Here is a 26,160-nt window from a genome sequence, read left to right on the forward strand (position 1 = left end):
AGCCGCTCCGCGGGCGGGGCGCGCGCATGCGCGGAGAGGGGCGGCGCGCGCGCGCAGGCAGCGGGGCCATGGCCGCCCGTCCGCGGGGCCGCGGGGTGTCGGCGGCGCCCTGAGGCGGCGCGGCGCGGCCATGGTGCCTCGAGGAGCCGCTCTGCCGCCGGGCACCGAACCGCCGCCGCCGCCGTCGGTGTGAGAAGCGCGGAGCCACCGCCGCGCCACCGGGGAGCGGGAGCGAGAGGAGGAGGAGGAGGAGGTGGAGGAGGCGGCGGCGACCCCGCGGGTTCAGGTGATTCCCGCACGCGCCGCCTCAGGCACGCGCGCGCGTCCCCGCGGCGCCCCCCGCCCGCCGCTCCCGCGCCCCTCCGCGCCCCCGCCGCTCCCGCGCGTGTCCGCGCCGGTGCCGGGGCTCCCCGGCCTTCCCTGCGCGCAGCCCCCCCCTCCCGCTCCTCCCCGCCCTCCGCCCCCCTTCCCCTCCCCGCTCCCCTCCTCCGCCGGCGCCGGGAGCCGCCGGGGTTACTGGAGTTCAGCGGGGCCGGGCAGGATGCGCGGGGCTGCCCGCGGCGGGGAGCGCGGGAGTTGCGCCGGGCGGGCAATAAGTGTCCTGCTGGGGAGCGGGGCAGCGGGGGGCCGCGGGCTGCTGCAGCCCTGACACAGCCGCTGGCTTGGCCGGGGGGCTGCGCTGCTGCCCGCCCTGCCCGGGGTCGGGCTGTGCCCTGCTCGGGCTCGGGCTCTGCCCTCCGGTGCCCGCAGCCGGCTGAGCATCCCCCGGCCCGGTGCCGTCACGGCTGACACACGGAGCGGAGCCGGGCACCTCTCCTGGAGACGGGCCCCGGAGCATATGGTCATGCTTATGTAAGGAGCAGCCTGCCCGTGGCGTGGAGAACAGGGCTCTTTCCATTTTTCCTACTTATGTCATGTCAGGCGGTTTTATGGGACCTTCTGTAGCCTTTTAAAATAAGGTTTGTGATAAGAATTTTCATTTTTCTTCTGTGCTCGGGAGTAGTTCTGTGTACCAAAGTATACTTGTGACAGATGGAGCTCTTAGAGGGATTCTTACCTTCTGGTTGTGCTGCCTTTTTGGGGGTGTGTGTGGGGGACCTGGTGCATAAATAATGTGATTGGGGGAATAAAATGAAAAAAATGTGATTTTTTTTTTGTGTGTGTAATGCAGCAAGTATCAGCAAATGAAAGAGAGTATTAGAAATGATGGGCAAAATATACCAAGGAAAGGGAGATTTGTGTAATATGTTTGACTCATTAATATTAGCCACTTGTGATCTCATTCAGAATACTTTTTTTTTGAAACCTGTAGGTGTTGCGGTATTCATTTCTTAAGCAGTTTTTAGTTCAAGAGTTTCTATTAACTTGTGTTTCAGACTTGGATACTTTTACGTATATTTCAGTTAGGGTTTGTCTGTGTTTGTAATGTGTCCGTAGAGATAAAACTTGGAAGGAGAGGAAAGAAATAATTATTAATTACTTTTTGATTTTTGTAGGGTGGAAGATAGATTTAAATATGGAAAAAAATGCTTAGTTTAGGTGGGTGGTCTGAGCTATTGCGCCCCGTGACTTTGGTTTCTCTGTAACCTTGGCTTTTTCTTGCTGTTTAACTTAGATAGGAGGGGGCTTGTGCATGAGAAGCTGGATCTTATTTTTCTAGTTAGCTTTAATAACAGGTGATCAGCTCTGTTTTTTGAGTCATAATATCACTAAAGGATTTAATTAATTGCTCAACCCATTAGCATAACGAAATGTGTGTCTTTGCGACCACCATTACATAGAAAGTTCATCAGAAATACTACACAGCAATATAAAACTGCTGCTCATCCAAAACAAGGATTCACTTCGTTTACATCAGTCTTGAGGAGCTACTGATGTTACAGCCCGATTCTGATGGAGACATGGACTGAGCATTGGAAGAAATACTGGGGAATTCCTTGCTTTGGGAGAGGATGGGCAGAGATCGGGATCTCAGTCCGGTTCGGCAGCTGGAGCCCTTGGTGCAGATGCAGAACAGCGCATCATGCCAGTGAGCTCTGAACGATGGGTGTGTCCTGGAAAACTGTGAGCCTGCTTGGTGGTGTTTGGTGTTCGCACAAACCTTCTCCAAGCTGTTTGCTAAACTTGGGTCGGTTTCCTCCTCTTCAAACAGTGCAGATGGCTCCTCTTCCCCTCCTCTGGAACCCATGTGGTGATTTATTCTTCCGAGTGCATTTTTAGCTCTCAATACACCTGTCATTGTTTGATGTTTTTAGAGTGGACAGTTCAGCATCGTTTTGCTCTTTAAGGGTACATTCAAGTCCAGTCCTACAGTGTGATTCATTCTGTTCCTGTTTCCCTGCCCTTCCAGCATCTCCTCTCATTTCAGAGAGGCCCTGCTGCTCTGTAATTAGTTTCATACTTGGGAGGAACACTCAGAAGTGGGTACTTCATCTTGAGGAGCTTTTCTGGAAGAATTCTTTGGTTGCATATCTTGAACATGTTTTAAAGGGAACTTTTCTGGGTATTTCCACCGTGCATTTGATATTTCTGTCAGGCGAGTCTGGTGCTGCAGGAAGCTGAGCTGCCTGTTTCACAGGCCTTGAAGCTTTATTTACACGATTCAGAAAACGGATAAGGCAGCAGTGGGGATGGAAACTTTATCAGTGCTGACCTAGAGAAATCTTGAAAGGCTTATTTTCTATTTTAACTATTTACCAGTCTGGTAAAAAGTTATTGTTATTGCAGGTTCTAAACATAGGCTGTGTCTGAAATGGCTAAAAACTGCCTGAGCAACTGTGGAGGATGAAATATATTTCATCCTGTTGTGTGGCGTCATCCTGGTAAAACATTTGGGTTGCAGGGTGTTTTGTGAGCTTTGCCTGTGTGTCTGGTGTTCCTGGGAGCTCTCTGGGGTGGGATGTCACTGCATCATCTCGGGCTCTCATTAATGCTCGGTGTGCAGGTCCTCTGGGTATTCTCTCCTCTGCAGAGGCGCTTTGGGATTGCTGCCCAGATTTTCTCAGAATGTGCTGATACAAATGTGGTTAGGCAGGCTTGTAGGTGTGGGCTTGCAAACACGGCTGTGAAGGCAAAAAAAAGTGCTGAATAACTGGTTAATAAACCAAACCTTGAAGTGGTGAGAAACTGGGGAGCCAGAAAGGACCTTGGAGCAGTTTAGTTTGTTGAGTCAACCTAGATTTTCTTCTGAAGATTTTAATTAAAGATATTACTAATTATATTTTAATTTTAATGTATTAGCTTGCTGTCTTTCAGGTGCCCAACTAAGCTGTGATCTCAAAACCGAGCAGCCCCTCTTATTGTGACTGGGTTTGAACTGATCCAGTGCAGGCAGAGCGTGGATCCCATAGAAATCCACAGAAGGGAGGATTTTGCTGTATACCTGGTGGATTTGTTAACCTTTGTTAACATGTGTTAGTCCCTGAGTTCAGTTCCTTTGTCTTACCTGCTCATTATGAAAAATAAAAGCCACAGGATGTTTTACAGGCTGCCTATAAATAATATAATGCACTTGCTATATAAATGAGAGTGGGCTGAAACTGTTCATAGTGCATAAATGTACTCGAGAAATAAATCTTTAAAGAAAACTTTATCTTCACAGCTCTGTGATATGTATCTTCATTTCCTGGATTGGTTTTCTTTCCCCTCATATAAAATTTGCTAGAATTAATGAAAGTTGGAAATATAGATTATTTTTTTTTGTTCTCTGCAATTAACCTTCTGTACTTGCTTTTGTCCATTTTTAATATGCCTTTAATGTGAATTCATGTTCACTGAAGTCCCTGTGAACAGAGAAGAGTTTGACCTAATTTATTTTGCAGTAACATTTGCTTTTGCAAAACACGTGCTGTATTTGTTTGGAATGGTTAACCTTAGCTGTACCACAGTTCACAACTGAATGACTCTTGGATGAGTAGGAATGTAAGAATTACCGTGTTTTCTAGGTAGAAATACCAGTTCTTCAGGCACACCACTGTAGCAACTGGATAGCAATCCATATTGTTCGATCAGATGGGAAAAAAATAAGGAGAAAAAAAATATTGTTTGTTCTTGTTAACTGCTTACACAGCAAGATTGAGCTGTCTGTTTGCTGACTGACTCTTTAAACCTTTAAATGGAAAGCTAAATACTCTCTGGTTATTATTTGAAATTTCTGAGCTACTCCAGTGATATAGGACTGAGCATTACTGGGAGCAGTGACTGGTGCCAGTGCTGCTGTTGCTGTGCACGTCTTCCGTGTTCCAGGGTTTTATTCCTGCTCTTGGTATCTTGCTGGATCTGGCCTTCTCAGCAGAAATCTTTGATTGCTGTCCTTGTTAGCCAATTTAAATTGCATGGGAGCAAGACAGTCTTCCTTTCCTCTGTACTGTCTGAGAGGGAAAGAGCCCTTTTGATGGATTGGTGACTCATGTACTCTGAGTTCTAGGTTTGTTTTTGTTTTTTTTCCTACAGAATCACACAGGGAGATTCTTTTCTAAGTGCATATTTGATAAACCTTTACGTCCTGTTCCTTCCCTTTGTTCTCTCCCTCCCAAACTGATGATAGAAGGAGCTGAGTCTTTGAAGAATGTGATTCTTCTGTAAATCAAATTCTTTTTGCTCCCCAGACCAGGAGAACTATAAAGAAGGGAGTGAGTGGGTACAACCCAGCTGATGGGTCTAAATTTAGTTGTTGAACTGTGACATAGAACTTATCTAGAGCTACTGATAAGAATTGTATATTTTGTCTTTCGTTTGGGTTTATTTTTTAAATTTCTTTTTTCCTCTTCAAAGTCTGTCTAGCAGAGTTTACCTCAAAGGAAAACAAAAGGTTTTCCTGGTGATATTTTTAGTTTCAGACTCTATTACTGAAAAATAATCTAACGTGGAAACTACAGGCCAGTATCTACTTGTTAACAGATGTATCCAGAGTAACTAGAATTTCATAGATGTGAGAAACAGAAGTTGAAATTCTCTCTTTTTGTTCTTAGTTAATCTTGCCAAGTATTTTAGGTTGTGATGCTGTAGCAGAATGAGCATCTTGTTCACAGATGTGAGGCTGAATGCTGCAGGAGCAAGTCTGGTTTTGAGATTCTGATCTTGACTGGAATTACTTTCTGTGGTGATTTTTGGTGGCAATAGTCTTGGAATAATTTACACTTGCAGATATTTCAGTTTATTTCTGTAACTATTAAGTAACTTTATGATTAATGCTTTCCTAAATGTACAAACTTTTCTTTGTTAATGTAATTTTGTATCTGTTTGGATAAATGGGTACAGATTTTTGCTGCCCCTTGTTCTGCTTTACCCGGGCATATTTCCTGTCTGTGATGTGATAGATTTATATTTATGTTGGTGCAGAAGCAACAGTTACACTGGTTTAAGTGGCAGAATTCACAGCTTCAGCTGAAATGGCAAAATTTTATGTTGTGACAAAACTTCAGAAAGAAAACTCTGTTAAAGGGAAAATGTGTGTTGTCTTTAAGAGGGCACGTGCCGTGTGATCACACTCAAGATGGTCTGATCTGCTGATAGAATGAGCTGGGACAAACTTGAAGGAGTTTTTTTATTTATTTTTTATTTATATTTTTTGTTTATTTTTTTTGTTTTTTTCAATTGATTTTTGCCAACTCTACTGGTTTCTTTAAGGCTAACCAGGAATATGCTTTTGACAAAATGGATGTGGCAGGGTAGGGAGAGATTTTTGAAACATGACCGTTGTAAAACAAAAATGAGCAATCTATGTTCCATGAGCAATCAGTTATAATGGGAATTTTTTAAAAGGTAGTTTGGCCAAATAGCACAGCTTTAGATGTGAAATCTGAAGTTTTTGGTCTTGGCTTTTGCTGGAGTTGAGTTTATTTTACTAGCTGGTGCAGTGCTGTGTTTTGGGTTTAGTACGAGAATAATGCTGGTGGCACACCAATGGTTTAGTTGGTGCCAAGCAGTGCTTACTCTCATCAAGGACTTTTCAGTTTCCTGTGCTCTGGCAGTGAGCAGGTGCACAGGGAGCTGGGGGAACTGGGCAAAGGGATATTCCACACCACAGAACCTCATGCCCAGTGTATAAACAGGGGGGGATTGGCTGGGAGACACCGACTGCTGCTCAGAGACTGGATGGGCATCACTGAGTGGGTGGTGAGCAACTGCACTGTGTCACTGGTTTCTCTTGCATTTTAGTCCTCTCTTTCAGTGTTTTAAGTTTTTTTTTTTTGTTGTTTCACCACAGTTATCATTGGTATTTTATTTTGTTTATTAAAGTGTTCTTATCTCAATCCAAGGTTTTTACCTTTTTTTTTTTTCAGTTCTCCTCTCCATCCTACTGAGAGGGGGTGATGGTGAGCAAGTGGCTGTGTGATATTACCTCCCAGCAGGGGTTAAACTGTGACAGTCTTACTGAGACTGTTCCTTTTCTTACTCTTATTTGGAACAGAGGGATGTTTGAAATCATGGGGAAAAAAAATTTGAAACACAAACAAGTGGCTCCCCAGTCCACGTTTTGGCTTTGTAGGACAAGTGACCTATTTTTTTTCTAACGCCTGAGCATCCTGCAACTCCTGTCATCATCATTTATCTAAAGGTTTTAGAGGTTTAATGTTGTGGTTGTTTTTTTGTTTGTTTTTACACCAATCAAAATAATGTATTGTGAGAGCTCTTTACAATATAATGAGCTTAGAGCAATGGACTTCGCTTGCCTCTATTTCGTTCTGTTAGAACTTGGCAACCATTACAACTGAGGCTTTATTTAACACATCCGCATTTCTAGTGCAGTTAATTTTAAAGGGTTTCTTATTAGTATTTTTGTCAGTCAGGGACAGAAGATGCTGTGGAGTTGCAGTGGCTGCTCCTCACAGCACTTCCGTTGCAACATGATGCGGTTTTCAAAGTTTGTGTTGCTTTTGTTTTAGCAGCATTTGAAATTTAATTATTCTCCTAGATAATCTAAATGCTGCACTTTTTAGTTTGCTGTGTCTCAAGTATGGGTTTGTGCATGGGTTTGGGAGGTAGAATTTTTCAGCTTAATTTGGATGTGCTGACCCTCAAGTTAACTTTCAGTATTAAAAGAAGTTGTTCACATAATTCTCTTTTTGAAGTAATTAAGGAAAGTGAAAGCTCAAGTGAAAGTTACCTTCTTGTCATACATATTTGGTTGTTGTTGATGGCTGAAAAAGGTTTGACAGTTTTGAGAATGTAATTTGTTATCAGACACTTGTTGTCACTTTACGTGGGTATTTTTATGACAGAATGAAAACCTGTCAGTCTCTGCTCATCCCTATCCCTACATCCTGATCTACTTGGAAAAGGAACGTAATGAAAAATAAGGAGGCAGCCTAATTTCAGAGTTTTGATTAAATTTATGAACTTGACAAACCCACAGATTTTTGAAAATTCTGGGACATTAGAAACATTTTGATATGACTTATTTAAGCCTGCATTTTTGTAACTCCTTGCATACAATCTGTGTAACTCCCAACTTCTGTTTGTACATCCCTTTAAACTCAGCCTTTTATTCACACAAAATGCTGAATGCTCTGATTCTCTAGTAGCTGCTTGGGTGGTAGTTTTGGTTGTTCATTCTAAATATTTGTAATCTTCTGGCTGACCTTTTAATTTGTGTTGGGCAGCTCTGTGAAATGCTGGTGTTGTGCGGAGTGCCTGATGTGGTTGGATGGCACTTCCTGTGCGAGGGGAAGGATGTGCTCCCCTTGGGGTTTGTAGAGCTGTTGCAAGAGCTCTGTAAAAAGTGCCAGCATTTACATAGCTTGAAAAATCAGACTGTGGGCTAGACAATGGCAAGCAACAGCCCTGCAACCTGTGGTTTATTGAGGCACATCTCAGTTTTGATCTGTCCTGACTTCTTGAGCTGAATTAATTTTATGTCACCGTGGCTCGAGAAGTGTGAGCGTGGCTGAAGGTGTGACATGAACAGTTTGTAGTGTCATCTAGGCCATGGCAACACAAATGAAACCTCACACAAGGCTTGTGTGTAAGTGAGAGGTGTTGGGTTTTTTCGGTTATTTGGGTTGGGTTTTTCTTAATATATATTTGCATGGTTTCACTTCATGCTGGACTTCTGTATTGGCTTGAGGTATAGAAGTTGCACAGCTGAAAAACTTCTATAACTTACACGAGGACAATATAAATAAAGTCTTATAAACCTTTATTTAAAATAAAGTGCCGTTCAAGTGCAGGTTTTTCCATTAATTTGCTCAGGGTGCAGTCCTTTTCAATCGTCTCCCTAATAACTGGGATTGGGAGCCTTTTCTTAAATCTGACCTCATCAGGGGGCTGATTGTGCTGTAGGTGATTTTACTTTGAGTGCCTTCTTCTGGATAAAAACTTACTGGATCAACTGTCCCAAATTGCAACTGCACTTCTCTAATGCAGCCTGCAGTGAATCATTTTCAAGGGATGGGCAGGTGGTGGATGGTAAAACCAGCACATTTCACTTGAGAACAACTGTGAGTCTTCGCTGACAGGATGTCAAACTGATCCTTTTGCTCTTTAAAATGATTCTGTTGGTGACTTTTGAGATGCTGTTGTGGACCAGTTGTTTCTAAAAAAAGTGCCCTTCATTGTTATGCATCAATTATCTTGCCTGATGGCAAACTCCAAAATGAAATTATCTTCTAGTATTCAGGAGTGAGGATATGTTCATTGTTTGTATGATTCCTTGTGGTGAATTACATAGAAATGAGTAGAATAGTTGAATTATTGGTCCTAATCTTCAAAGCACGCAGCCCTCAAATTTTATAAATAGATAAATTTGTAGAGGTTAATGAAGGCTGTAAATTATTTTTTTAAAGCTTAGGTATTTGAAAATTATTTATTGCAATTTACATTGAGGAAGTGAATCCAAAATATTTAAAATTGCCTTAATTGGTGATTATTTAATTTGAGAGACATAGAAATAGTGCTAAGCTAGATGGATGTAATGTCTGAATTTTGTTGGTGTTTGGTTTCTAAAGCATACAGAGTATTACATTCGAATGCTGATCATGTAAATGTTTATGGAGTACCTACTACACTGGGGTCTTTTGGCTGAGAGCTAGGATGCTAAATGAGTGTAAATAAGAACGGTGCACACCCTTGGACCATTTTCATGCCATTAACCTGCCCTCCCCCCATTTTACAGTGTCACCATGGAAAAAAACTGCTAGCAAATTGACCTTTATATGGGCAAAATAGAAGCTGTCCTGTCTGGATTTGAGTTTAACTCAGTTGATTCATTCAGTCGTTTGTGGCCACACAGGAAGCCCCATTCATACAGTCACAAAAGCTAATGGCTGTTTGTACAGTGGGATTGATCTGATTACTCTTCTCTCTCTTGTGCTATTTACAGTCTGCTGCCAATTCACAGAAAGGGAAGAGAATGGCTGCAAAGGAGAAGTTGGAGGCAGTATTAAACGTGGCCCTAAGGGTCCCCAGCATCATGCTGTTGGATGTCTTGTACAGATGGGATGTCAGCTCATTCTTCCAGCAGATCCAAAGAAGTAGCCTGCACAACAACCCTCTCTTCCAGTACAAGTACTTGGCCCTTAATATGCATTATGTGGGTAAGTATAGATCTATTCAAGAGAAAATAGTACATTTACTAAATACCTATTGGCTTGGTACAAGAATTTTAAGAATTTAGTAATAGCATGTTAATGTATTGATTACAAAGAATAACATGACAATGCATTCATTACAGGTCTGCCTAAGGGACAGTTTATGTTAGCAGTGAAGAAATCCTGCCCAGGGCTTTTACTGATTGTTGTTATTTACCCTTTACAAGTAAACCTGGTGTTTGGAAGCACAATTGATATCCTGAAAGAAGAGCACAGTGACTTTGGCCTGTCTCTGACTGATGAGGAAGCTGCTGTGAAATGCTGTGCAGAGAAGAAGTATAGAAACTTAACATTAAACAGAGATTAGGGAAAAGGTACCCTGATTTGGACTAACCACAGCACTAGAAGTCTAATTTTCTCTGCTGCACAGATTTAGTTCTTCAGTTTACACCCTTATGAACCAACTCTCTGCTGAGTGGATTCGAGCAGGTAACCAGTCCTGGTGTTGCAGATAAATGGACAAAATTACTAACTCAGCTGAGGTGTGAACCTTGGCCTGCAAGTCTAGCTCTGGAATGCCAGATGTCTGTTTTAGGAGATGAAAGGATTGGTGTTCTGGGACCTGCTCTCCAGGTGAGAATGTGATTCATGTGTACATGGGGTAAATTAGGGATTGGATTCGGGCTTTTGAGGTTGATCTCTGGTGAGCATCTGCCTGAGCACTGCCTGGCTTGGAGATAAAGGGCTAGCATATAATTTAACCACTCTGGGGTGCTTCTTCCTTGTAGATGGTTTTGGAAGATAAAGATGCACTGCAGTCAGCTAAGGAAACACACTTAAGCACTTAGAAAACTGTGGGCTTTTGAAGGAGCATGTCCTGACTTTAATCCTGTCTGCATTAAGTGTTGGCATGAGGCTTCCCTTGTTTTTTTAATGTCTGTTGTCTGGAAATCATTTACTGCACTAGAAATGTGCAGTTCTCTGCTATGACTCCACTATACTCATGCTGGGATGACAAGGTACTTGCAGTACAAAACACTGGTGTCACAGTTCCCCTTTCCTTTGTCTGTGGGCGAGGACATGTCTGGAGCTGCTGAATGTGACACAGGACCATGGTGGCCTGTACCTACAGCTGGCTTTCTCCTGCATTTGTGTGCACACACAAAACTTTTAGGAATAACTTTATCAGATCAGGTTCTAATGCAGAACTAACAGTTGGGCAGTAGGTTTTCAAGATGGCAGTGGGTAATTTCCAGCTGTGACAAAGCCATTCTTTATAGGTATTTGATAATCTTGTCCTTGTTGAAGTATGCTGAGATACACCAATAAAAAACACTACAGAGGGAGTGGGTATTGTTACCAAAGAATTTCCCACCTGGTTGCTATTTTGGTACTAAACCAGTGGAATCTGACTTTGTGCTCCTTGTGCAAGGGGTGCTTTTGTGCTGGTGCACAGTCACTCAACATTGAATGGATGCACTTTTATTTCTCCAACTGGTGGTTGCTGTGTAAGAGAGTCTAAATTGTCAAACATAGTGCTCATTTTAAGAGATTTTCAGAAAATTTTTAGTGACAAAACTCTCCTAGTACTTTTCAAATAAGGTTGTGTTTCATTTCCTTGGTTCTTGGGGTTTTTTTAAGTTGTGTCAGGGTGAAGCTGGGCTAAATCAATTTACATGCCTCCATGACATTTTATATAGATTTACTTGCATTACTTTAGAATATGACATTAATTAAGATGATGTATCAAAATATATAAATTGGATTTGTAGGGAAAACAAAGTACTTTTCCACCAGTTTGGAGAATTAAGCTTCTTTGAAGATACATTGGGGGAAATTCACTGCCAGCATATAATTTAAACAATTCACCATGGATGTGTTTCAACATGCTAATCTGCTTTATTTAGAAAAAAACAAATCCTCTCTTCATATTTGCAGTTAGGAAACACTATCAGCAAATGCAATGGCAGCTTTGCAATATCAAACAATCACTGAATTTTTCTACAAGCCAGTATTTTGCAGTGCTATATATAGTGCTATATAAGTGCTTCCAGCAGCTGAGGAAATTGGGTGCGTCTATCTCAGGCAGATGCTCAAGGAACAATTTGATTAGAGAGCCCTAAAAATTAATAAACTCTACCAATCTTTATATAGTGAACCTTTTCCTGGAAGTAAGGAGATAGAATTGGAAATTTGCTCAGAACTGGGGGTTACCAGGAGTGCCTTTTCTGTTTAAATGTAACAAGTGAAATGATGTGTGTTCCCCTGTGATTCCCTTTCCAGTTAGCAGTACTGGGACTATAATAAAAGCTTCTAAAATACAATTTGTTCTTTGAAACAACTTTTCCTTTTGATATCTTTCCATGAAACAGCTCTTATCTCTTTGAGCAAAGGAAAATACTCAGTCCTGATAACCAGTCAGCCACAAATTCACCTGCATGAAATTTAACTAAATATGCACAGAGCAGTGCAAACAGCAGAGATAAATTTCTGGTCAGAATTGGTGAAACCTCTGTGTAGGGTAGATTAGCACTTACTGCCAGACTTCTCCATTTTCTTCTGCACTGTAGAGTAGCTGTAAGAAAACAGACACTTCTTTTTGTGTTATTTTGGTGAAGAAGGTGGAAAACAGTTGAAACCACATAATTTTCTCCTTTGAAGAAGGGCAAAGCAATGGTGTTTGTGCTAACTGGTAAATACTTTGAGCTAGATGGAAAGACTCATGAGCTTAACCTATAATCTGAGTCAGGCTTGGAATTTAAGTCACTGTCATGAGTGAGGCACAGAATTGCACTAAATACAGGGTTTTCTTACTGAAGAGGAAAAATAGAGTGGTTTTCTATCTTAAACTGTATTCTTTGTTGTTACAAAAAATAAAAAAAAATCTTTGGGGGGAAAAAAGAAGGAAAGTATTTAGATATATGGAATAGGCAGAAGGTGTGTCATCTTTCACAACCCTGTTTGTAATGACAGTTTCTTGAACTGCTGTGGTTAATACTTCAATCTCTTGGTCACATCATTTGCCAGGTGTGAGCTGCTTGTTATGAATGCTGCTTTTATGAGGGGGGCTCGAGGGAGGAGAAACCTGCTGGACTTCCTGCCCTTGTGTGCTGATTGCACCCTTTGGTCTGCCCTCTTTTCTTTAAGCTCTTGTGCTTTACAAGAAGATCTTTTATTTAGATTTCTTTTTTTTGTGTTGCCTTTTAAGGGGAAAGATACTCTACTGTGGTACAAACACTGTAAGAAATGCCAAGTGAAGCTTCAGTGTGAGAAGAAATGAGTTGGTGCATTACAGAAACAAATTGCCTAAAATTGCAAGGAGAGGATTCATGACTTAAATGTGTAAATACATACAAAGATGAGGTCCTGCTTAGAATCAGCATCTCTGGCTTTGCTGCTGCATGTCTTCTGTCTCTCTGCTGCCAGCAGCACTTAGATAAATGGGTAGTAGAACTATTTTCTGAGTGTTACTGTTTAATTTTAAACTGTAGCTAATTTTAATCAAGTGCAATTTGATGACATGGACTTGGTCTTTATTTCTTAAAATAATTACTTGTTATGTCTTCTCATTCTCTTTTTGGATAAAATGCAGTGTATGCTGCAGTTGGTAGGACACAGAAGGAGGTAGAGAGCGTGCTGTGCTCAAAATCCAGCACACCTTTTTTATTTTCTGACTCAAGACTGAAGGTTCCTCTACTGCTCCCTAAGTGTTGCAGGCTTTTTCTAAGCAGCATTCTCAGCATATGGATACTTGCAGGTAATTTTTCTGTATAAAGCTGTTGTCTCTTTTTTGGCAACCCATATCACTACTTTTCTTTTTTTTTAAAATTTTATTTTTTAAAAAGGAGCCACTAGCAGCCTTTTTGAAAGGAGGTGATTAAAATTTTTGATTCTGAGTAGCAGTCTCATGACAGCATTGCAGCTTGTCTTAGTGATTTATAAAGAGCCTCTGAATCATATGGCAGAACTAGAATCAAAAGTCCATTTTATTTGTTCAGACAATACTGCAAATCTCTGTAAAGAACTCAGTTTCTTGGATTATTTATACTTAGAGTACACAATCTGTTAAGCATTTAAAAATTGAAGAAACAGCTGTTGATGGCAGTACCCTAGTAATGAATAGTTTTGTTGGGATTATTTTCACCGAGATGTGCAGATATTGATAATAGGATTTCTGATCTGTGTTTACAGTTGTTCTGAGCCATGACTGAATAAATACCAATTTCCTTGTGTGCAAGTATCTTCAGATGTGTGTTTTCTCAGTTTTGAACTAATTTTCCTGCATTTTCTGGAGAACAGGTATATAAAAGTGTATCTTTTAAAAGTCATCCACTCTTGAGACATTGACAATATATTAAATCTGTTTAAATTGCAGTGTAACCAGTCTGGTGATTGGTTATCCTGAGAATTAAACACACTGAAAATAAAGGTGCCAGCTGTTTCTGTAGTACTTCTGCCATCTCAAATGCAGGCTGTCAGAAACATGTCCTGTTCTGTTGGTACTTGCATGTTGTGGCCAGATATAGGTCTGAATAAACTGAAATGAGGACAGACAAGGATTTGGCTGAAGTGCAGTGAGTAACTCGGAGTGCACTGATCCCTCTTTGAGGCAGGAGAGCTGGGTGTTGGGATGGAGTCTGTGGCTCATGACTTGCTGCTTCCCAGCAAGTTGCCTTGCAAATCATGGATCCTTTACCCTCACAGGATACGGGAAAATGGAAAAGTAGGGCCTCCTAAATTAAATCCCTGGTAGAATCCAAGCAATTGTGCTACTACTTTCTGGCACTCCAAGAGTTGGTGTGGCCTTATTAAGAAATGTTATGAACTCTTTGATGTGCAGAGTTCTCATTTTTAGACTAAATGTGCAGGAAACTGTGAGTGATAATATGAAATGGACACAAGGGATATGTAATCATGCAAATGAGCACTAAAGTGCTCCATAAAGAGGATGAGTTGCGACTTTGATCATGTTCCAGAAGCCTCCATTGTGTGCAGTCAATAAACCTCAGACACTTGAGTCGGCAAAGAGGTAATTCTGGTGAGAGAAGCTGGGAACACCTTGGTGGTGCAGAAATGGAGAGATTGCTGAAAGGCAGTCTGTGAGCTGCTGCTCACTGAACAATGAGCATTGCACAGCCAGAGGTTTTCAGCGAGCTGAATCAACAGGCTGTAAATGAGGTCATGAACTGGTTAATACTCGTGTTCTTGTCTAGCAAAGTTTAACTTTGCTTTTCTGCTTAGGATGATTTTCACACTTTATTTTCTCCAGTGGAGTCTAAATCTGTACCGTCTTGCAAGAGAAGTTCTCTGCTTCCTTGTGCTCCTGAAAAGGAGCTGAGTGGGGAATTTGTGTATTTTTAAGGATGGCAGAATGCATCTTCTGTAATGCTGGAAGCATAAAGGTGCAAGTCTCTTTCTTGGTGTTGTGACACTAGGGCACTCTGTGTTCAGGGAAGATTATTCTGTCTTTTCTTTATCTTGTTTACTTGTTTTTTAAAGTGTGTTAGAACCATTCCTTTACTGGGGCAGGAATTTGGCTTCCCTGAGCTTGCTTGCTTTATACAGAAATGTACTTTACTTTCAAATTCACTTTTACTTAGTGAGTCAAAAGGGACAATGCACCAAGTCCCAAGAGCAAAAATAGCACAGCCTAAATCAAGGGAGGGGGGTGCTCACTGCTGACACAGAGCTCCAAAACTCCATTTGGATGGAGATGAGTGTTAGTTATTGTTAACTCCTGCTCAAAGGTTACCCAGTAAGATGACTTTCTCAAACTGCAAGTCCTTGTGTGTGGGGACTCTCTCCAAAGGATATATGTTCTCAACATCGTGTTTTCTTCTGGCAAAAGAGGTGCAAATGAAAACAGAATATAATGATTTAGATGAGAGAGCTACTGTGAGAAATTTAATTTCCTGGTCCTTTTGTTTTTTTAAGTGGAATATTATTTACACCATACACTAATTACTTCATTTGTCTGCAGGAGAACAAAGGGAATAGAATATTATTGCAAGTATGTCTGAATTTGAGCTTGTCTTCCTTTTCTTCTGCAATCAGATGCGTTGGTAAAGAATTATTTGGCGCTTTTTGTTTTTGGCAGAAGCTTTGTTGATAAAAATAAGGTTGGTACCACTTTGGGAATAGGGCCTCTGCAGCAAAAATGCAAATATTGCAGCATGAAGTATGCTGAAATCTCCCTCTTACCAAGTCACAAGAGGAAATTGTAAATAAGATTGAATGGGAACTACTTTAAATGTCTGTTGCTCTCCCCTCTTCAAAGTCTAACAATTAAACCAAATGGCTGCTTCAAAGTGAACATTTATATTCCAGCCCAGACTCCTGAGCAGTGGAGTTCATTGCTGAAGCTTCTGCAGTAACCTTGGCTGTCTTGTGCTGCTTCCCTGCACAGATCTGAGCATCTGTGCAGTGTGGAAGCCTGCTGGTTAGAAGGCACTGTGACAGTACTTTCTTCATCTTTTAATTTAGCCTTTTATTTTTTTTCTCACTCCTTCATTGTATCCTGAAGGATCCTAAGTATTTTGATTAAAGTTGTGATCATGTAGAGAAGAATGAACTTCAGTGATATCTAAAATCCTTCCAGGTCTCATGTCTTTGTTACTACCCTATAAAACATGTTACTTTTACAGAAATGATCCTACCATTGCTCAGGTATATCATCACATGGCCAAGGAACAGACTTTCTTGTGCTAGAATAAGGTAAAGATGACAGAGCTTAAATACAGATACAGTAAACAGGTATTCTAAAACTATTTATAGAGTAATAGAAGAATAAAAGACTGCATAATAAACTCCATTTCGTTCTCCACCTGAAGGTGAGTCACAGGCTACAGTGAGAAGGAAAGGTTTAGAGAGATTTGACTCACGTGCTGGAATGAGAAATGGTTGATAAATGGTTGTGGGCTGTTCCTCAGGGAGAATCGTCCCTCTCAAAGGAATCCAGGGAAAGGAGTGAATGCAGCAGAGATGAGGTATAGGAATGTCTGCAGATGGTTTGAGAGCTCTGGGGCTGGCTCATGAGGCTGTGCTGTGGTGCAAGGTAGTGAAATGTCTTCATGGAGACTGAGGAGTTCCTGCTCTCATCATTTGTGTGTTTGGTAGAAGGAAGGTGGTGAACAGAGAACAGCAATTACAGAAAATGCAGGTGTTTGTGAAGAAAACTGATGGTGTAGAACATCTCATGTTCTGTAATAGAAGCATTTATTCTGTATAAAGCAGTTGCTAGAAGGAAACAGATGGAGGTGTTTCAGGCCCCTTTAAAAAAGCTCAGAATAAAAATTATTCTGTTCTCCAGGCTGGACAGGCCCAAGTCCCCCAGCCTGTCCTCACAGGAGAGGTGCTCCAGCCCTCTGGTCAAAGTGATATTGTACAGAGTTAATGACTTGTATGACACTTGATTTTAATAAAATAAACTATCAATTATTTCAGCTTTTTAAAAAGCACATCCTGAGACAAATGTGCAACTTGTCACATCCACTTCATGAAGATGATTGAAAAATTATCTTTAATGTTAAATACATAAATGATATACTGATATTTAAAAGAGGTAAGTAAATAGGCTTTGTCTATCTCATTGATCCTATCATCTGTCTTACCTGAATTGATCCCGCTCTGCTTGGCATCCTGTGGATCTGTTGCCTTATCTAGGAGCATCTTGCAAGATACCTCTTTGAAGACCAAACTGTTGGTAGAATTTTACAGGGGTGGCTTATTGAACGTGGCAGATACTGAGCAGCCTTGAAATACTTCATAAATACTGACTCTGAAATAGTATCTTTTTCAAATATTGGAACATGCTGTGTTCCCCAGCTGTTTTATAGTACCTGGATGTGCCTCTGCTTCTGAGTCCTTAATCTAGAGTTGCATTGTTAAATATATTTTAAAAGCTCAAAATATAAATTAACTCAGCTAAAAAGACTGTGCCTGATGTTGCTGAATAAATGTAGGAAACTTTAAATGTGACATGACTGATGTGGCTGTGAGGGTCAGGATATGTTCTTCTCTAGTGTTCTGTTCTTAGCTTCAGGGGAGTTGTTGGCTGTTGCTGGGTTGTTTTCCTAAATGGATTTCAGTGCCAGGCACTTGAGCTGACCTTCAGAAAGAGAACAAGTGCACTGCAGTGATGGAGAGAGAGCTTGGAAATAAACATTTGTAAGGGTACCATGGGCTGGGCTTTTGACCCACAGCCTGTCTGGAAAGGAGGAATATGGACATACACCACCCAGTTCTGGAGTGGACTTCAAAGTACTGCTTTATTTGGGTCTCTGAGTGAGATCCTTATTTTCATAAGGATCAAGGTTCTGCTTGTTGGAGAGGCTGCTGAGCAGCCAGGCTGTGGTCTTAAAGAATAAAGCTGGATCTGCATTGGGTCATTTTCAACAGCCTCACTAAATGCTAATGAGAAGTGCAGGAACTGCTGGGATAAAAAGCTACAAATCCTAAGCTGTGTCAGGTCTTGTCCTTGATTTATGCAACCCTGATAGCTGGAGTGGGCTTTAATATGACTAATATGGAATAAAGCCTGTGTGTCCTCATCTTAAGTTGTGAACATGCTAAGTATTATTTTAATTTGGTGTTTGATAATATTTTTTTAAATATCAACTTCTGCTTTTTGTTATAGGTTACATCTTAAGTGTTGTGCTCCTAACTTTACCAAGGCAACACCTGGTTCAGCTTTACCTGTATTTTTTGACTGCACTGCTGCTTTATGCTGGGCACCAAATTTCCAGGTAAGAATAAATGGATTAATTTTTTTTGCTTGGTTTGGGAATTAGAAAAATAACAGTTATTTTGTTAATGTTTTCTATAAATGATTTTGTGGAGGTCTTTTTTCTATGTCAGACACCTAAATATATCTTGCAGTTCTTCATCTTTGGAAAAGTATACATAATTAAATATGCATTCAAGTAGTTCTTTGAAGTCATTGAAAATGCACCAGGAATTTTGAGCTACTTGTTTGGGGAGTGTAATGCCCACCAATCTAAGGAGAGAAAGCACTTACCACAAGACTAAATGTGGCTTCTGATGCAGTAAGCTAATCAGTGGCTCAGCTAAAATGCTTTCAGCACTGGGGTGTTTTACACAGCAGACAGGATGTTACTTTTAGTTTCCTGGCACCTCAGGAGAGAGAGCAAATAGAGATCTGGAATCCAGTAAAAGCAAAGTAATAGTGGAATTTATTCTTAAAACGTATCACACAAATTTGAATTTACAGTGGAAGCAGGTGGTTTGGATCTAAAACAGATTGGGATCTAAAGATTTAGATTTGGATCTAAAGCAGAGCGGGAGGCTGGAGAGCTCTGAGTCCAACAAGACAAAATCAACCATCTTTGTTTGGCCCCAGCTAAATCTGTTGAAAGCCAGTGTAAACTTTCATAGTGACATGATGTTTAATGGGAACCAAAGACGCTGCCATCACATTAAAGGCTTTGCCTGGGAAGTTTTGAAAATATGGATTTGAGCCTGACTTATTCTGGTGCCTGATGATGGGAAACATTTAAAAATGTGATTTCAATTGATTTAATGGAAGTGATAGTTTTGTTATTTCCACATCAAAATTGTTGTTCCAGAGCGTTTGCTGAAATGTCTTTCTTGATGTGTTGCAGTTCAGGAGTGTTAATGAAGGTTTTGTGATGATTTGACATGTCGCTGTTGTGGCTGTCAGAGTCTGCAGTTAGTGATTTCCTGAAAAGGATGAGTGTACAAGAGAGAAGTTATAGCCTCTTATTGCCTCAGTAGGAAGGAAAAAAGGGTCTATTTGTCATTCTCAGGGGAGTCCTGAGTTGTTATAGAAGGAGTTTGTAGGTGTTTCTTATAGGGTTAAAAGCTTATTTGTTAGAAAAAGCAACCTAAACATTATTTAGGTGTTGAAATAATAAATCTAGTAACAAATACCCATCAGACACAGGGCTTGATCCAGAACATTTACAGCTGGAGGTGCTTATGCCACTTCAGGTCTTTACATTTTTTTGGAAGAAAGGGAGATGTTATGTATTTGGTTGATACATTAAGGGATAGCACTGTGTTTGTTTTTAATACCTTGTTCGTATTTCTCTGTAATAGGAATTCTGACTTCTGTTGCTTTTTGAGGTTTGGGAATTAATAGGCTTTATTATAACACACTTAGTAACTACTGCTTGGACTGTTCCCTGTGTTCCTACTAAGCTTTCTCTATTTGGTGCTTCTGGAGTGAGTTAATAAAGACTTTAATTAAATCTTGCATCAACTAGCACAAAAAATATATTTAATTAAAAGATGTCATGGATTCAAATAGTCCAGCAGTATTCCCGAGGTGTTTTGCAAGGCAGATGAGGCTGCTGACACTTCTGAGTGAGCTTACCCATCCCCTAGGCATAAGGCTGATTTGGTTTGGAAGGAAGCACAGTGCAAGAGGCTCTCAGCTGAAGCCTTTGAACAATCAGGGACTCCTATGTGGGGAGTGACACTTGAATTAGCCTTATAAAAGAATTGTTGAATGCCATTAGTTTTCATATTGCAAATAGTAAAATGTGACAGACATATCTGTTGGCAGAACCATTCCTCTTATTGCCAAAGCTATCCAGTTCCAACTTATGTTTCTGTTTAGCAGCCTGATCATAACAAGACATACAGTAGTCACACGTGCAAACTGTTTTTCAGTGTTTTTTGTTAGTAATTCTGCTCAGAGCTGAAAACTTCCAGGGACTTGCTTGCATGCACTATCAGTTGGGATGCTATTTAAGACCAATGAAGAGGTCTTATATTGAGGCCAGTTTGGTTAGTGCAAATTATAGAACAAGACCAGAATCATCTGGCACTTGTGACTCTGCAGTGTCCTGGAAATTCTGAGCTGTTGAAAGACTTCAGCTTTCAGTGCTTTTTTTCCATCCCAGAAATAGCTTGCAGTTCATCTGCAAGTCTGGGAATAAGATCATCTGAGCTCTATGGTTAAACTCTGACTTCAGACTTCCAGGTTTATGTGACCTTGACAAGTCACTTAATTTTTTAAATGTTTGTTTTCTTGCCTGCAGAGCTGAGAATTACATTAATGTGTAAAGATGGTTTAGGTAATATTTGTGAATACGTGGAGGATCCCAGAATATGCTACATTTGTATGTTGCATGCTAACCTGGCAGTTTGGGTGGAAATAACATACCATCTGTTTATGGAAAAAAAAAGAAGTCAGCTTTAAAAACTCAAAATCCAATTTAATGAAATCTCTTTGCCTTAGGTTTCCTGCAGCAGTCTCCAATTCCAGGAAAGGAATAGTTTAATAAGTGAGTGGCACAGAAATAGGAACAGCTTGAGCTGGGTGCCTGCAGCCAGGGACCCAGAGCACACAAATCCCTGAGCCTTTGTACCCTTACAGTCAATGCACCCATCCTGCAGCCACTCTTCATGTGGTTTGTACACACCCCTTGGTCCAATGGTGGGTGGTTTGGGGTCTTCTTGTTTCCTGTTGGATTCTTTCTCTGTCCCCAGGTGGGTGTTGGCTGCTTTTATCTGGCTGGGTTGCAGCTTCTGCTGAGTTGTGGCCTCCTTATCTTCCAGTTCACACTGATCTCAGGACCTCCCTTCATGTAACTGGGCAGAAGTTCAAGAGAAGTTTGAATTTTCTAGGTGGGAGCTTGGAGCTGGTGGGAGTTTGGAGCTTGTGCCTGCAACTCCAGCAGCTTTAGCTACTTTTGCTAAGCAAAGTTGCTCAGACAAAAGAATACAGTTAAAAGAACACAGCTAACTAAACTTGATTTACAACTTCAAGTCCTTTTTTTTTATTCAACATTCCTGCTCATGTGTCAGAAGGAACTCACAGAGTCTTTAAATACTTAGTCTCACATACAATGTTATTACAAGCAGCAGGCACAATATAAGCAGAGTGAACCACTGGATGGAGCATCTTAATATAGATTGCATTGCTGTTGGTGGGTACCCAAAGAGCTTTCCACCCTCAGTGTTGTGCTTCCTTCTTCACTCTTTCCATGCCATGATGCATCTCATCTGCACTGAATGGTGACTAGAATTTTTGTCCATTGCTTTGGACACATTCCAGCAGTTGATACAGGTCATCAGGTTTTAGTGGCTTATTCACTAGTGCAGCATTCATTCCGATGGGGATAGATAGTAAATTTCAGCTTAAGTATAATTGGACTGTAACCATTGATTGGACATAATAGGAGTTGGATAATTAAAATTGCATCCCACAGTATTTCTACAGTTAGAAGTAATGGAGTGATTATTTGTCCCTACAGTGATGTTATTTACAAACATAAGATTACAAAGAGCTCCAAAACACATCCTTTTCCAACATAGTCAAATACAGTTTGAGGGGTTTCTTTGGAATGTATTTCAAGTGAGAGATGTTTTGTTCAGTGTTAAAACAAATGTCTTCAGCTTTGATGGTTTTACTTTAACAAATAAATCCCTGTTGCTCTCCAACCACACCTGCATCAGCATTGACACTGCCATTTGATACTGTTTTGTTGGGCCCATACTCAGCTCTAGGGGATAGAGAGCAGTCCCATCATGATTCAGTCCTAATACAGGGTTTGGGTCTGTGGTGTATTCTGATGTCGTGCATGTTGTTGAGACAAAAGCTGTGCCATTATTACTCTGGGGCTGGATACTACCACAGTTGGAATCCTCTCTCAAAATCAGCTTTCTCAGTTTTTTCAGTTTCACATTTTCTCAGTTTTTTTTTAAATTTCAGTGTGCAAGATAGAGTCTTCCCCTTCTCACATGGTTGTGGCTACCATAGATTGTATCTACAGTTGTGCTTGGAAGCAGCTAAGAGCCAGTGCTGATTGCAGAAATTTGTGGGATCAACTCCTCCCTTACCTGTGGAGGGCTGGTGGCAAGCTCATTGTGCTGGCCAGTGAGGTAGTAGTTGGTATTAACTTTTTCCACATTAACAAATATTAATAAACAAATTAACAAATATTCTGTTTATTTGAAATCAAATGTCCAACAACACATAGCAGCAGTAGCACTGTTCAATCACCTTTGGTCTTGCTGGTTCTCTCTATAAAAGTTGGACCACGAGCTGTATTGGATTCACAACAAAAAATGAGAGCTGCTTTTTTGGGTTTTACAGAGCTTTGGTCACCCACCCCCTAACAATCTATGTGAATTAGCTCCTCTTTAGTCTTGTTAACTTTATACCACACTGAATTGTGCATTGATTATGTACTTAGCCATGCAGCTGTGGTCATCTGGGTTAACAGCACCGAGAGTGGTGAGTGAGCTGTCCCACTTCATCTCTTCAAAGTGTCAGTTCATCATAGTGCCATCAGTCATTAGGTGGCTGGTTACTCACCCCTAATTTGACATGAGACTGGTATATCCAATTTTCTTTTCCTAAAACACTAATGCATTTGTCCAGGGATTTTTCCTCTAAGCGGAGTCGTAAATAAGCGAGTCTTAATTGATTGAAAGTTCCATGTAGTGGCCAAATTTCCCGGGGCCCCCACCAGCTGTCCTAGTAATATATGGCCATTCCTCCTGGCACAAGGCCACTGTGTGCTCTTTAGATAATTGAGCTGTACCATAAATCTTTTCCCAATTTTGCAATACCTTGGCCAAGGGCATCCCCTTTTCTACACTGAGTTAATTCCCTGTTACCAGAAAGAATAAAGAAAAAGCAGTGAATAGGATTGTCAGGGAGAGGAGTGTAGATGCAGCTGGATCCAATCTTAGTCTCAGATTTGGCCAACAGTTTGTATCTAAATGATTATTTCCCATTGCTATGAGAGTCTCAAACCCCGTTTTACATGTGGAATTGAATTCCCTTTCTTTGTGCACATTAGTGTCTGATCAGGCTGTGCAGCTGTGAGTGAGCTGCAGTAGGGGAGGGAAACAAACACACCCTGATACTGAGAAGGACTCAAAGCCACTGCAGGACCTTCTCCAAATCTGCCTAGGGAGTTTTAACACTCACCCTTGAATGCCTCCTCCTCCAGAGGTACCTGGTGAACTCACCCAATGCCAGCACTTCAGTATTTGGAAACAAGAAATTGTGAAAGTGGTCTGAGATCCCATCTGGTTTCCCACAGCGCTTTCCAATTCCAAGAAAAATTAGTTTAATAATGGAGTGGCACAGCAATAGGAACAGCTTGAGCTGGGTGCCTGCAGCCAGGGACCCAGAACACAGAAATCACTGAGCTGTTGTACCCTTGTATTCGTACCCATCCTGCATCCACTCTTCACATGCTTTGCCCACACCCCTTGGCCCAGTGGTGGGTGGTCTGGGGTCTTCTTGTTCCCTGTTGGATTCTTTCTCTGTCTCCAGGTGGGTATTGGCTGCTTTTATCTGGGTTGCAGCTTCTGCTGTGAACCAGAGTTCACACTGGTCTCGGGGCCTCCCTTTGTGTAACTGAGCAGAAGTTCAAGACAAGTTCAGCTTTCCTAGGTGGGAACTTGCAGCTTGTGGCTGAAGACTCCAGCAATTTCAGCTATTCATGCTAAGGAAAACTACTCAGACAAAAGAATGCAGTTTAAAAGAATTCACTGAACTAATTTACTGCAGTCCTGCTGCTGCTGACAAGAAAGGTGGATGCTGGTTTTATTTTATATGTAGTAGCAAAAATGTCTTAAAAGAATCACGTTTCTTTTACCCACTTCCAGCAAAAAGCAGCTTGGGAGAATAATGGATGCAGTTATGCAGAATAGAAGCGATGTGATTAAACACACTGTTAATGCTAAAACTGGAATTCACATCATTATCTTATTTCATGTTTTGCAGTTTTATTGTGATTGTATCCCAAGTGTGTTGAGCCTCACAGAGCTTAAAATGAGAAGGGCTGGGAGCAAGAGACTGAATTGTTTTTTATGGATAAACTTAAAATACACTTAATTTTAAGGTTGTCTGTAGACATTAGAAACCTATGAGAGTGTGTTTAATGTTGACAGTGGAGATTAATCAGCCAAAGTAAATGTCAGCAATATGAGTCAGTTAGGTCAGATAACCACTGTACCTTATGTCAGTCAATTAGAAAATGTATTTTTAGTAATGGAAGACCTTTTTATACTTCAGTAACAAAAAAATGATCATGTGTGAAAAATGATCACCTTTGGCACAATTTAGTCATGGCTGTCCATGGGTACCTGAGGTTGTGAATGCATCTACAAAATGAACAGTAAGCAGTTTGATCTGGGCTTTATTCTTAAATCCTAATTTTCCAAAGTAATGTAGTTTTGGTTATTTAATTAACTAGTAAATAATGATTTTAGCATTCTTGTTTTCTTACACTGCTGCAGTAAAGTGAACAATTCTCAAATGTAAAAGCTGGAGATTAATACAGCTTTAATTGATCAAAATTGAGTGCAGGCACTTGCTTTTTTCAGCATCTTGTATGGCACTGCAGCTGTTCGAGGCATCTTCTGATTGGTGTCTGTGCCAAAAGATCCTTGTGTTTGTACTGGTAATAGGAGAATCATTGCTTTCACTTTCCTCATTCAGACATCAGCTACAAATACTGTTTAAAAAATTTAGGAGAGCTTAAAACATTGCTTCTTCAAACTGGTGGGCCTAAAACTCAGTGGTAATTGAGTTACTTAGAGAATTCAGGCAAATGCAGACCTCTGTGCAGATGACTGAATCAGACAACAGCAAGAAGTGTGGCTCAAAGAAATTTGGGTCATCTCCAAGCACATTCTGGTGTTGAAGAAGCAACTGTAAGTGCAGCTTTGTTCGTGTCTCTTAGCTGAGTTGTGTAAGGTCATCTTGCTGCATTTGGTATCCTGGCTGATTTTTATAACCTGTTTCCTAACAAATGTAGGAGAAACTTGATGTCTTCACTGCTTTTCTTCCAACAGCTTAGAAATAGCCAGTTTCCACCCAAAATTTGAGGATGGAGTATGATTTTCCTAAGACAAAAGGCCATCTCCATCATCTTGCAAGTGCTGTTATTTTTTTTTTTCTCTTCTGTAACTGATAGATTATCTTGTTTGTGTTGCTGATGCTTTCAGAAAACTTTCTGCTGGTTCATATGATGTAAATAAAGTTAAAAAAACCCTTTGCCTGAAGGATTACAACCATATGGATTTTGGAAGGTGGAAAAAAAGCACTTTAGCTTAGCTATGCTTGGAGAACACGGGGAATATTTCTGTCTAGAATTGTCATTTTAGGTGCCTTTTCAGTCCTCATGTGTTTTTTAATTGTAGGTTGCAGTCTAAAGAACTCATTTCAACATACCTCACATATACTATGACACTTGAAAAGCTGCTCTGAGTAGGCAGCGTTGTCAGCTATGAAGAACAGGCTTTGAAGTGTTTGTTTTGGTACTTTGAGATTTATATCTTGAATTCCAGAGAGTTTTTTTGCAAGTGAAAATGTGAATACCTTTGCTTGGAGTAGCAAGCTAATCCTAGGAGCTGGGTATATTCCCACATTTCTGGGGAGAAGTGAATGGTCCAAGTAGCACTAAGTTGCATCTATTTCTGCACTGAAATAAGAAGAGCAATTCTTGTACTGGCCGTGGTTACCAGTCCTGTTTTGCTGTGCTTTGTTTGCATCTGTTCCCAGCCTCGCTGATAAAAATAAACACGGAATAACTGAATTGCCCCTCGAGCAAACAGACTCTGCGAGCTCCATGCAGGGTCAGACCAAGTGTGTCTGTCTGGCATTCCTGGGATGTGATGC

The 26,160-nt window shown here is 40.9% G+C and overlaps 1 protein-coding gene across 2 annotated transcripts in view; it reads left to right on the forward strand.

Moving 5' to 3' along the window:
• Positions 1 to 32: 32 nt before the first annotated feature.
• Positions 33 to 26,160, forward strand: part of RNF145 (ring finger protein 145) — a 46,280-nt gene continuing 20,152 nt past the window's right edge. The window contains exons 1-3 of one of the 2 annotated variants that reach the window (XM_086851237.1): positions 33 to 286; positions 9,323 to 9,536; positions 18,166 to 18,274. In XM_086851237.1, the coding sequence (XP_086707363.1) occupies positions 9,353 to 9,536; positions 18,166 to 18,274 (293 nt within the window). In that variant the 5' untranslated portion in view covers positions 33 to 286; positions 9,323 to 9,352. Of the gene's footprint in view, positions 287 to 366; positions 960 to 9,322; positions 9,537 to 18,165; positions 18,275 to 26,160 lie in introns of those variants that run through there. The other variant, XM_023935874.2, reaches the window with a different exon arrangement.

The sequence above is a fragment of the Cyanistes caeruleus genome, chromosome 15, assembly GCF_971803275.1.
Source record: "Cyanistes caeruleus chromosome 15, bCyaCae1.hap1.1, whole genome shotgun sequence".
Taxonomy (NCBI): Eukaryota; Metazoa; Chordata; class Aves; order Passeriformes; family Paridae; genus Cyanistes; species Cyanistes caeruleus.